Source organism: Solanum pennellii, chromosome 12 (genome assembly GCF_001406875.1).
Source record: "Solanum pennellii chromosome 12, SPENNV200".
NCBI lineage: Eukaryota > Viridiplantae > Streptophyta > Magnoliopsida > Solanales > Solanaceae > Solanum > Solanum pennellii.
This window is the reverse complement of record NC_028648.1, coordinates 78448716-78462763: the sequence shown is the minus strand read 5'-3', so window position 1 is coordinate 78462763 and position 14048 is coordinate 78448716. Positions and strand designations below refer to the sequence as shown.

Genomic DNA, 14048 nt, shown 5'->3' with positions numbered 1-14048 from the left:
CCCCCTAATTTTTTTTTTTAAAAATAGAGCTAACTACATAAGATCATCATTCGTTAATGTTTAGAATTCACTTGATTGTCTTATTCTTTTTTTATTAACCATTACATTTTGCTTAACAATAATGTCTTTATGATTTGAATATTTTTTACACATGGCTAATTACATTAATGGAGAGGGGGACCTAGCTAGTTCCTAGAGAAATTTCACTATATTACTATATAGATAAATAAATTATGACTACTCATATTTGTGTAAAAATAATATGTGCTCCGTTTATCTTATTTTATGTGTTTTTATTTAATTTGAAAAAAAAATTAAAAATAGAGAAGATATCTAAATTTTGTAATTTGTACTAGTTAATAACAAATATGATATGGTTAGAATATTTTAAAATTTTATGATCTTTAAATATATTATGACATATTTATAAACATTAGGATTAAAGTTTTAATTAAGCTAATCCTATTGAATTGGTAATTGAAAAAGCCATGAGAATGTGGTAACTAAACATTTAGAAGAGCATATAGTTATAACCTACAACACAAGTAGAACTGTAAAAATGGGTCGGCTCAATCCAACCCAATCCAATCTAATCAAATTCTAACGGGCTAGAGAGTTAAATGGGTTGGGGCAGACTGATCCTTTTAATTAAAGAGTCTATAAAATAGCAGCTCAACCCAGTCCTAAGCGGGCCATGGAGTGAGACGAATTAACCCTTCAACCAAAAATTGAACAATATTACTCTTTTAGAAAGAGTATCGAACGTTGACGTCTATGAACACGACATTAGTTCATAGAAAAATTCATTTTTAAATAGCATAATTCGGTGAATACTTACAAAAATACATTTATGAATCACATACTTCAGTAAATACTTACAAAAATACATAATAACGAACGTAAGATTTAGCAGATAGATGTTGATCATTCCATCATTCTCCCACAAAAAAACTAGCTAGTCTAAAAGATTTCCAGCAACATAAGACACCCAAATACTTAACAAATCTAAATTGCTAAATTTTACATGACCCATTAATTAAAGTTTTATGACTCCGCTTCCTCTTCCACTTTCGCTTCCACCATCGATCACATTTGAATCAACATGTGATATTGTTTCCTTAAGAAGTTCATCTTCATCTACAGTATACATACAAGATGATATTGCAAAAGACTTGATTTTTTATTTTTCAAAATATTTATTGATAAAATCTTTACAAAATTAAACACTATAAAAAAAATATAAAAATAGTTTTAAAAATTAATACTCCACGGACTAGCCTATGAGGCTTGCGGATTGGGCATACGAGGCCAACAGGCCAAATTTGGCGGGCTAAAAAACTTAGTTCCTAAATGGGCCAAAAATATTAAGCCCAACCCGAATTTCAAGGGTTGAGTTGGGCCGACCTCGTGGGCAAAGCCCATTTTGACGGCTCTAACCGCAAGGGTTGAAAATAATAACTCACAAAATGAATAGAAGAAAATAACTTTTCATAAATTGAATAGAAGAAAATAACTTCTCACAAATTGAACAGAAAAAAATAATAACTTTTCAACTTTATACTTTTTATAAAAATAATTCTTATGCGTAAAAAATATTTTTTTCTAAAAAAGAATTTAACATTAATAACAAGTTTGTGAATCTACAAAATCAAATATCCCGGAATCTTCATGTCAAGAAAGTTTGTTATCACTACAAAGAAATTACTATTTTTCCTTGGAAGTTTCTCACTGAAAAATATTTAGTGGCAATTTTTATCGATTTTTTTACAAAACCAATGAGAAAAGAAAAACTATTAATATTTTTAAATAAAATTAGAAATCTTCTTAGTACTCCAAGGAGAATATGTAGTGAATAAGAAAATGGGGGTAAAATTATATTTTATAATACAATTTTCTTAATCAATTTGAGATGGATAAAACTCTTTCTTCTAATCGTTTATAATTAACAGGGGAAAATAATTTCATTTACCGTATTTGAGAATAAAAAAATACATCAAAAGCTATCAAATCATTTTTTCTTTTTTAAGAAATCACAAAAAAATAAATCAAATTATAATAAAAAAGATCAAATTAATCACTTATGACTAATGGTCGATATGATCAAATTTTTGAGACGTTAAAGGTCTTCTTTTTTTTTAAAAAAATAAATATTTATTTTAGAGAATTGAGGAGTATTTTTTCTTTAAAGAAAGTCATGAATACATTATTTTGTAGGGGTCAAATTTCAATCACTTTCTATTCTTTTTATTTTAAAGTGTAAAAGAGCAATTTTTTTTTGGTATAATAATATATGAACTAGAGGTGGATATTTGGGTCGTTTTGAACTTTTTGATTAAAGAAATTATGGGTATAACTTATCCACACCTGGTGTTTATACTAATACAAGACTAATACAAGACATGTATGTCATGTGTTTCAATTAAAATAAACTCGAGTTGAATTAGATTTTTTAAGTTTAATTGGATTAATCAATTTGGATATTTTATGTTTTTGATTTTGAGTTTTGAGTTTTTAAGGTAGATCAAGATAAATAATGATATCATTTTACTTTGTAATGACTCGAAAGGTCATTTTTAAAATTTTTAATTATTCGTTTAACTTGAGTTAATTAATTAATGAATAAATATAGATAATTAATTTAACTAATAATTAATAAGCTAAAGTAATTATTTATTTAAGATCCTATACAATTTGACTCATACCTATTAAAATAAGTTATTAGATGATTTGTCACTTTTTGATACAAAATTAAGTTTTTTAGAAAAAAAAAAGGAATAGTTGAGGACTTACTTGCAATGAATTAATTCAATCTATTTTGATAGTCCAAAATTTGTTTTGAATTAATTTATTACAATCATCAATGTAAACACAACAAGCACATAAAGTTTAATTTATTACAATCATCAATGTAAACACAACAAGCATATTAAGTTTAATTTATTACAATCATCTATGTAAACACAACAAGCATATTAAGTTTAATTTATTACAATCATCAATGTAAACACAACAAGCATATTAAGGTACAACATAAGATAAACTAGTCATTTGGAAAATGAATACACAAGAAGAAACATGAATCAATCATGTAACTTTATTTCAAGCTATAATCCAATTGATCAAAGGGGACTATCTCTTTATTCCTTATTTTTATTGATATAGATTCATAATATAGTGTAAGCTATTGCTTTAGTTATCTTATAATCGATCTGATCGGCTTTGATATTGAATACTGAAATGATGTGATCAATCATTTCATGGAAACAACTTTTTATAGGTCTCTGTTAAAGCCACATTTGTTGTACTAAATCCACCATCAAGTATGAGATTATGTCCACTCACATATTTAGAATCATCACTTGCCAAGTACAACACTCCATTTGCTACATCTTGTTCATCCAATAAAACTCCTTTCAAATTTCCTGCTTCTTCAAACCATTTGTCTGCCTTTATTTTATCTATTCCAAATCCATTTAGCATTAAAGGTGTGCTAATGCAATAAGGAGAAATGCAATTAACTCTTATTCCATATTTTCCTAATTCGATTCCAACATTCTTTGAGAGGCTTAAAACTGCACCTTTTGAGGACGTAGAGGTGTGCGAGATACCAGTACCATATACCACGGTGGAAGCACTTGCCGTGAAAAGAATGACACCTTTTTTATTTGGAATCATCACCCTAGCAGCATGTTTCGCACAGAAGAATGCCCCAATAACATTTACATCTAACACATCCTTAATTGTAGCATAATCGACATCTAGAATGCTTGAAAATACTTTACCTAATACACCAGCGTTACTAAACATTATGTCTAGCTTACCAAATTTAGCAATTGCTGCATCTACTGCATTTTGAACGTCAGATTCAATCGCAACATTACAATGTACGAACATTACGTGTTCTGTGCCAATTTCTTGTACTAAGGAATTTCCTAGATCGTCTTGAATATCTGCTATTGTAACTTTTGCACCATGTTGAACAAAAAGTCTAGTTGTGGCTGCTCCTATACCACTAGCTCCACCACTTATAAATGCTACCTTACCTTCTAGCCTGCAAAAACATATTGAAATATAAATTAGTACTATTTTCAAGAACAAAATTATGAATAGAGAAAAATAAAAGAAAGAAAGAAAACAACTTTTTGCCTATTTGGGATTGAAAAGAAGAAGTGGTCATTTTCTCAAACTAGAAATTAAAGCTGTGTGTTTTTCACATATTTAGATAGTCTCTATTTATAAGAAAATCATATACCTTATATTTAATTCTTCCCAAATGCCTAATAATACTAATGAGTAATGTGTCTAAAAGGTCCATTTACTGCCCTACTAGTTATTTGAATATTTTTTTACTCATTGCTATTAAGGGGAAGGGGGAAACCTAGCTAGTTCCTAATAGTTACGTTTAACTTTGTCAAAAACTCAAAATCAACTATTCTAGTAGAGAAATTTTTCTTTATACTATAAATTACAACTATTCATATTTGTGGGAAAATAATATTTTATCTCAAATATGTCATCGAACTTTTAAAAAAGGTTCATTTATGCCATCCGTTAAAAGTTTGGTTCATCTATGCCATTACCGTTTAGAAAAATGCTCATTCATGCCATTATTTTTTAACAGTAATTTTGCAAAACCACTTTTTACATGTGGCAAGTTATGATTCGGCCACGTCATTATTTTTTTAAAATAAAAAATCAAAATTCTTTAAAAAACATTAAATAAAAAAACCCCGCCCAAATAAAGATCCACCCAAATTTAAAAAACCCATTAGTAACCCAATTTTTCATTCACTTGTCTTCGTTGTTGTCAAATTTAGAAATTTTTTATGATTGTTCTGCAAATGGCTTAACACTATTTTATAGTTAAAGTTCTCAACTTAATCTTGTTTTTTTTTTTTTGTGGCCCGAATAGTGTTCAGATCTCAGATTTTTGGGAGTTTATGTGACAATAGTACAAAGGGTATCATTGTTTATTAGTTAGAATATGTCTTTTAATGATGTTATTTGTTTCTTTTTGTTGTGGTTTCGAAGTGTATTTTCTACAAAAACTTTTACACCATTTATTCAGTTTCTTGCATTCCTTTAGTCTTTTTAAAAATATATAGGGGATTTTTTTTTTAAATTTAGGTGGATCTTTTCTTGGGTTCTTTATTTGGGTGGGTTTTTTATTTATGTTTTTTCAGAATTTTGATTTTTTATTTTTAAAAAAATGACGTGGCCGAATCATAACTTGCCACGTATGAAAAGTAGTTTTGCATAATCATCGTTAAAAATTAATGGCATGAATGAGCCTTTTTCTAAACGGTAATGGAATAGATGAGCCAAACTTTTAACGTATAGCATAAATGAGCCTTTTCTGAAAGTTTGATGATATATTTGAGCCTTTTCCCTATTTTATATGTCTTAATTTAATTTGACATAAAATTTACAAATATATATAAAAAATCAAATCTTGCTAGTTTATTTATATTAGATAGGAATTCATATATTATCATAAAAATACTTTTAAATTTTATGATCTTTAAAATATATCCTGTCATATTTATTAACATTAGGTTTGAGTTTTAAAACTATGAGTCTATGACTATTTTCTGAGAATTTAGGGGTATGTGGCTAATCTCATGAACTTGGTAACTAAGAAGCCACGTGAATGTGCCTAAGTATTTAGAAGGCACACAAACAAAATTTGAAGAAACATAATTTTATTCATCAAGATAGCCGATATAATTTTATTTTTTCCTTAATTCTTCTCTCATAAGATATTTATCCATGATTTGAGGGTCACTAGTGACATATTTTTTGAAATCGGGTGATTTAAATTTGACCTCAATATAAATATTCCATCAATGTGTGGAACATTCGAGATCTTGATCTTTAAAAATACCCAAGAGTTTATGAGATATTTTGAGATGTCTTTTAAGGTAAATCTGTACCAGCATAAACTAGGGTTTAGAGTTGAGTAGCCTTTAAGAATTCTAATTGAAACTGAACACACCTTCTAGAGTCCCAATTCGAATTGAACACGTCTTGTAGAGTCCGTAAAATTTCAATTTCTACAAATGTCCCCTGCTTCAAGGCTTGTCGGAGTGTAGACTCGATGAAACTCAAAGACGAGGCTTGAAGTACTCATTCTTTGTCACGACCCAAAATGAGTCGTGAGTGGCACTCACACTTAACCTCCTAAGTGAGCGATCCAAAGAATCCAAACCCTAATATATGCTAATAATTCAACTACGAATAACAAAAATAATGCGGAAGCTCCAAAACTTATTAAAGTATATATCATTTCCTAAAATCTGAAAGTCATCAAATTAAGGACATTTAATCTCCATATACTAAGTCTAAGAATATCAAATACATCAAAATAAAAGAATAAAATGGTATGTGTCCCAAAACATAGGACATCATGTCATTACCGGGAGAATCCAACACGAGGTTGAATAAATAGCTCACCTTGGAACCTGATATGCTGGAGACTGGGCTAGAGCTGAGGAAAATTCGAAGTCATTGGTACACTCGCGGCACTCTATAAAAGGAAAACAAAGAAAAACACAAGTAGGGCTCAGTACGGAACAATATGTACTGAGTAGATATCATCGGCCAACCCAAAATAGAAACTAATATTAAAAATGAACTCGACTATAACACTTAACAGGTGATAAACAACAAACAACATGAATCAGTGTCAACAACTAAAGTAAGTATGTAATAAGTCAACAATATCAAGATCATCCATGAGGACTCATGCCTCCAACCAAACCATTTGGTGAATTGAGTTCTTTGAGATTGAATACATTCCGTTGATTATATTCAATATGTTTTTTCTTTAATATTATCGTGTCGAAACGTGACACTCCGATCCAATTATACTGTGTCGGAATGTGACACTCCGATCCAAGAATACCGCGTCGGAACGTGATTCTCCGATCCAATTATACTATGTCGGAACGTGACACTCCGATCCAATAACACCATTAATTTATCATTTATCATCACCACTTTCAATTCGTTGATAATATTTCATCAAGCCTGCATGCGGTTTTCGTATAATCAAATAATACTAACCTATTTATTATATAACTAACTATAAATATGGTAATATATATCCACTATTAATTTTAATGTTATTTTCTATTTTAACCACCAACTAAGTATATTATTAAAATTATCCCACTAATTTCATAATTATAATTACGAATAGTTTAAAATATCCATATATAGAATCTACTGGGAAATATTTTATGTAATAAGAAAAATCTAGTACTCAAAACGATCAAAAGGGTCGTTATATTCTTCCACTTTTGCAGCTTTAAATTTTCATGTTTTATTTTTGAGAGAACAGATGAATTATAGATTTGGTCCCACTGGACGTGCCATCTGTTTGCAACAAATTTTAAAGTGATAGAAAATAAATTACAATCACAAATAAAATATGAAGAAACAAAATTTTATTCATCAAGATTGCGGGTACAATTCTGTTCCTCCCTTGATTCTACTCTCCTAAGATTTATTCATGATTCGAGGGCCGTTAGTGGCGTATTTCTCGAATAAGGATAATTTAGATTTGACCTCTATGTGAATATTCCATGATTTTTGTGGAATATTTGAGATCTTGATCTCTTTATGGATATTTTGAGATGCCTTTTAAGGTAATTTAGTATTCTTCCCGTCTACTTTTATTTGTCATGTTGTGCTTTTCGAAAGTCAATTTGACTAATTTTTAAAGTTAAATTATATTACATTAATTTAATATTTTAAATAAAAAAATTAGATATTCAAAAACTATATGAAAAGTACTATAAATGGCAATTTTTTGCAATTATCAATATGATTAAAAAAAATTACATCTTAGAAAGTTAGACAAAGTTATTATAGTTTGACTCTAAAAATAGAAACCATGACAATTAAAGTGGACGAGGGAGTACCTTTTATACAAGTATAAAGTAGAGTTTAGGGTTGAGTTGTCTTCAAGAATTATAAATGAAACTGAACACACCTTCAAGTCCCTATTCAAATTAAATACGTCTTGTAGAACCCGCCAAATTTCTATGTCTACGAGCAGAAATGTATAAAAATGAGGATTTTGGTGTGTGAAAATATATTACATAAATTGAATAGAAGAAAATAGCTATTCGACTTTCTTATGCGTAAAAACTAATTTTTTCTAAAAAAAAAATATAACATTAACAACAAGTTTGTGATTCTACAAAATCAAATATCCAGAAATCTTCATGTCAAGAAAGTTTGTTATCACTACTAAGAAATCACCATTTTTCCTTTGAAAAATATGTTTACACGATGCATTTTTTTTAATAAAATAAGAAAATGGTGTAAAATTATATTTTATAATACAATATTTTTTATTAATTCGAGATATATAAAACCTTTGTTTCTAACTGTTTGTGATTAACACGAGAAAAGGGTTTCATATGCCATATTTCAGAATAAAATAAATTTTTATATATTAAAAGCTATGAAATCACTTTATCTTTAAAAAGAAATCATAAAAAATAAATAATCAGATTAGAATCACAAAAAAAAGTAATCAAATTTATCACTTATGACTAATGGTCTATATGATCAAGTTTTTGAGACGTTAAAGGTCTTTAAAAAAAAAAAAGTTTATTTTAGAAAATTGAGGTGTTTGAATAGATTTTTAAGGAAAAAATAATTAAGTCTCCTTTGTTTTTTTTTAAAAAAGAAATCCATGAATAGATTATTTTGTAGGGGTCAAATTTCAGTCACTTTCTATTCTTTTTATTTTTAAATAATACATGAATTAGAGGTGGATATTTTGGGTTATCCGATCGAGTGTAAAATTTTTTGTTTGAACCTTTTGGATTAAAAAAATTACAATTCAAATTCAGCTAAAATAAACTCAGATTAAATTAAAATCTTTAAGTTAAATTGGATTAATCAATTTGGATATTTTAAATTTTTTATTTTGACTTTTTGAGTTTTTAAGATAGATCAAAATAAATAATAATCTCAATTTACTTGCTCCTTAGAAATTAAAATGTATAACTTTCTACGATTAACAAGGATAGAGGTCATCCTGAAAAATTAGACTTATTAGTATTGTGCATATATGATATAAATATGACTAATAAGGTTAAATTAATTCGATATCCAATTCGAAATGAATAGTAACATATGACATCCAATTCAAAATCAATACTACTAAATTCGTTATCCAATCCTAAATCTATGCATTGCAAAAATAAAATGTGAAGTCAACAACATATAATAATAAATTTGAGATACACTTTTAACATCAATTGCTATTTTTCAATAATTTATTTCTTTTTATAATTTTTTTAATTAATAGACGTGAAACACACATAAAAAATACACGCACTAAATTATAATTATTTACAAATATGTAGGCAATTACATGTGTGGGACCATATTATTTTCTTTGTCCACTTTTAACTGTCACGATTTCTAATTTTAGAGTCAAACTATAAAAACATTAACTAACATTTTAAGATGTATTTTTCATTGATATTGATATGCAAAAACTTACAATTTATAGTACTTTCCATATGGTTTTTGAATATCTAAATTTTTTGTTTTAAATATCGAATAAATGTAATCTAATTTCACTTTGAAAATTAATCAAATAAACTTTTAAGAATGCAACAAAACAAATAAAAGTAAACAGAGAGAGTAACAAATATGTATACAATTCTCGTAGCTCATTCAATACGTCTCGACTTGTTGTAAATTGTGATAGATATTGTCATAAACTAATTAACAATCAAATTTGTAAGCTAGCAACATTAACAATATAAAATTGAACAAAATAAATACAATAAACTAACATAATAATAAAAAATTACTCAAATTGAAAAGAACAAAAAATCATAAAATTCAAATTACTCGTTGTTGTTCGTCATTTTAGTTAAATATTTATAGTTAATTAAGCTATAATGAATATGTTCTAATGTTTAAATTTTTTTTGTTAGTGACAAGGAGATTATTGATGCATTAGTTCTGATAAGTTTGCTAATCTACGAGATGAGGAAAGTGATAGAAGAGGATTGGTGCTTTGAGAATGCAGCTAGAGATGCAGATATTTCTCCTAGGTAACAACACAATAATAACAAAAAGAAGCATGGAAGAAATAATAGTTGCGATGACAATGTCAATGAAGAATTTGTTCCAAGGCACTTGCTGATTCGATTGGTAAATTAGAATCATATGACAGTGTCAACATATTCAACAAGATCTAATAATTTTAAGAACAAGTGATGAACTATCAAGTGTTGTTGAATAGTTTGAAGATGAAGACAAGAGTAAAATACTACAGGTTACTTTAGATGGACAATCAATTATTTTTAAGGCATGATACATAAATACGGCCTTTAACTTGGCTTCGAATCACATTTATGCCCTTTAACTGTGGGTGTGCACAAGTAGACACTTAAACTTGTATAAAGTTGAACAAATAGACACACATGTCCTACATGTCATCCTACGTGTCATTTTTTGTCCTATGTGGTGTCTTACGTGTATTGTGCCATGCAGGATCCATGTGTTTACTTATTTAAAAGTTGGATAGTTAAAGTGTCTGTTTGTGCATTATGAAAGTTGAAGGTCAAAGTTAAAATTTGAAGCCAAATTTAGGGTCCAATATATGTATTATGCCTATTTTTAATTCATGCAACTTTAAAAGGAAGGTTGAGGTCGATAACTCAACCTTCCTCTTGGTTGTTATAATTTTGCACTATTTAAGTATCATTTGTAGTATCATCATAGAATGTATTACAAACTCTGTGGTGATCACAAAATACCTAGTTCTCTCTAGCTCGTATTTTCTTCATGCTTGTTAGTTAATAGAGGTATGTTACCGCATTAGGATTGGTATGTTAAGATCTAGCTCCCCCTTGCTTGTACTTATCCCTATTGAGATTTTTATTTCTAATAAAAAACCGCTAGACACTTTATCTAATGACAGATTTGAAAAGAAAAAAAAAGGTTTCAAGCTCTATAATACACCTTTTTTTTTTATTGAACAAAATCTCTTTTTGAGCCACATAACTCTAAAAAGAAAAAGGAGAATTGGATGTCACACCCACCACTAATGGCAAACAATAAATCACCACAATAACACATCTATTTATTAATTAATTCAATCTATTTTGATAGTTTAAAATTTGGTTTGAATTAATTTATTACATATCATCAATGTAAACACAACAAGCATATTAAGTCTAAGGTACACCATAATATAAACTAGTAATTTGGAAAATGAATACACAAGAAGAAACATTAATCAATCATGTAACTTTATTTCGAGCTATAATCCAATTGATCAAAGGGGACTAGCTCTTTATTCCTTATTTTCATTAATACAGATTCATAATATAGCCTAAGCTATTGCTTTTAGTTTATCTTATAATCGATCTGATCGACCTTGATATTGAACACTAGAATGATGTGGTCAATCATTTGATGGAAATAACTTCTTATAAGCCTCTGTTAAAGCCACATTTGTACTACTATATCCACCATCAAGTATGAGATTATGTCCACTCACATATTTTGAATCATCACTTGTCAAGTATAACATTGCATTTGCTACATCTTGTTCATCCAATAAAGCTCCTTTCAAATTTCCTGCCTCTTCAAACCATTTGTCTGCCTTTTGTTCCTCTATTCCAAGTCCATTTACTACTAATGGTGTGCTAATGTAATGAGGAGAAACACAATTAACTCTTATTCCATATTTTCCTAATTCGACTCCAACATTCTTTGAGAGCCCCAAAACTGCACTTTTTGAGGATGCATAGGTGTGCGAGACACTAGTATCAAAGACCACAGTAGAAGCACTTGCCGTAAAAAGAATGACACCTTTCTTATTTGGAATCATCACTCTAGCAGCGTGTTTTGCACAGAAGAATGCACCAACAACGTTTACATCAAATACATCCTTAAGTATATCATAATCTACTTCTAAAATGCTTGTAATTGGCTTACCTGATACACCAGCGTTACTGCACATTATGTCAAGCTTACCAAATTTGGCAACTGTTGCATCAACAACATTTTTAACGTCAGATTCAACCGAGACATTACAATGGGCATAGATAATTGTTTGCTCTGTGCCAATATCTTTTACTAATGAATTTTCAAGATCGTCTTGAATATCTGCAATTATTACTTTTGCACCATGTTGAACAAAAAGTCTAGCTGTGGCTGCTCCTATACCGCTAGCTCCACCAGTTATAATTGCTACCTTGCCTTCTAATCTGCAAAAATAAGTTCAATTTAGTTCTATTTTCAAAGAACAATAATATGAATAGGCAAAAGAAAAGAAAAGAAAAGAACTTTTTGGCTATTGGAGATTGAAAAGAAGAGTTGGCCATTTTCTCAAACTAGAAAGCTCTTTGTGTATTTTTCACATATTTAGAGTCTCTATTTATTCGAAAATTATATAGTGTGCGTTTGCACTTAACCCCATTAATTTTTTTACAAAAAAAAAACAATAAATTTTATTTCTTCTAGAGTTAGACAATAGTATCAAAACATTTGATGGTTTGTGGTTGGTTATAAAATAGAGGTGCTTAAAGTCTAAAATTCAAATATATTAACCAAACTTATTTGAATTCTAATTTCTTCAATTTGAAAACTGGAAATTCAAATTAAATTTTTTATATTTAATTTGATTGACCCGAATAACTACCCCTATCTGCATCCAAATATGCTTATAATATATTAAATTTAAGCTTTGGGAAATATATTAGATATTATTGAATAATATTTAATAGAAAGGATAAAATAGATATAAAAATAATAAATTATCTAATAATTTTTAAAATTGAACAGGTATTGTTGGACATCTAATTTTAGTATAGTGAATGAGTAAAATGGACGGGAGGAGTTGATTATATTCTGTTTTTTTCTCCTTTTTTTCCTCATAAATTCTTTTTACATAATCTATATATCGAAGTTACTATAAAATATTTTTTATGATGAAAAGATGAAAATATTTGATGGTTTGTGATTGGTAATAAAATGGAGGTTCACAAACGTTGGATGTGCTTAAAAGTCAAATTTAAAATGTATGAAGTGCAAGAAATACGATTTTGTTATATAACAGAAAAAATATTAAATATCTTAATTAAATCGATTAAGATAAATTTTGTTTATCAAAATGCTTCCTCAATTGCTAAAGACATTTCTTTTCAATCGAGGAACCAAACTTATTTGAATATTAATTTCTTCAATTTGAAAATCAAAAATTCAAATCAAAATTTTTATGTTCAATTTGATTAACCCGAACATCTACTGTGTATGCTTATAATAAAATACCATAGGCCAAAAATACAAGAAAATTCTATTACTTTCTGTTTTTACTCATGGATTATTTTAATTATTATTATTCTGCTTTTCTAAAACAGAGTTTTATTGAAAAATCAAGCTAAATAATATAAAAAATGACAAACGATATGAAATCTAGTGAAATCAAATAAAGAAAAAGAAAATGTCTTAAAAGAATATGATACATATAATCAATTTTTTATCTTTCAAAATTCATTGAATTTCATGATTTTTGAGCCTTATTTCTATTTGTTACTTTTTATTATCCATTACATGAATTTGACAAACTTTGAATATAATTTGTGTATCTAATAATTTCTCTTCTAGGTTAAATTATGTTGTGTATTTGCAACATATATGCAATGAATGATTTTATATGTTTTTCGTGTAGCTATGCAATAGATAGGGACACCAAAGATTATTAATTTCCATAAAATATAATTAATACACCATTAGCAACAAAGTATAATTGATTAAATTCTATATTTTTCCGATTTTTTTTCCTCAATTCTTTTTACATAATCTATATATCGAAATTACAATAAAATATTAAGATCTATATGGAGCGTAATTTCGTTTTTTTTTAATTGAGCTTATTCATTGATATTTAGAATTTACTCTATCGTTTTATTTAATTTTTTTAATTAACTAGTACATTTTTTTTAATAATATAAAATGTATTTATGATTTGAGTATTTTGTACGCATTGCTTATTACATTAA

General features: G+C 28.0%; 2 protein-coding genes across 2 annotated transcripts; both read right to left on the bottom strand.

Moving 5' to 3' along the window:
• Positions 1 to 2876: 2876 nt before the first annotated feature.
• LOC107005734 (secoisolariciresinol dehydrogenase-like) lies at positions 2877 to 4229 on the bottom strand. The gene is made up of 2 exons (XM_015204386.2): positions 4140 to 4229; positions 2877 to 4051 (listed from the first exon to the last, which is right to left on the bottom strand). The coding sequence occupies exons 1-2, from the start codon at positions 4175 to 4177 to the stop codon at positions 3256 to 3258; spliced, it is 834 nt and encodes a 277-aa protein (XP_015059872.1). The 5' UTR covers positions 4178 to 4229; the 3' UTR covers positions 2877 to 3255.
• A 6981-nt stretch (positions 4230 to 11210) lies between these two features.
• Positions 11211 to 12468, bottom strand: LOC107005538 (secoisolariciresinol dehydrogenase-like). The gene is made up of 2 exons (XM_015204163.2): positions 12334 to 12468; positions 11211 to 12254 (listed from the first exon to the last, which is right to left on the bottom strand). Exons 1-2 carry the CDS (start codon positions 12369 to 12371, stop codon positions 11447 to 11449), a joined length of 846 nt encoding a protein of 281 aa, XP_015059649.1. The 5' UTR covers positions 12372 to 12468; the 3' UTR covers positions 11211 to 11446.
• Between the last annotated feature and the right edge of the window lie 1580 nt (positions 12469 to 14048).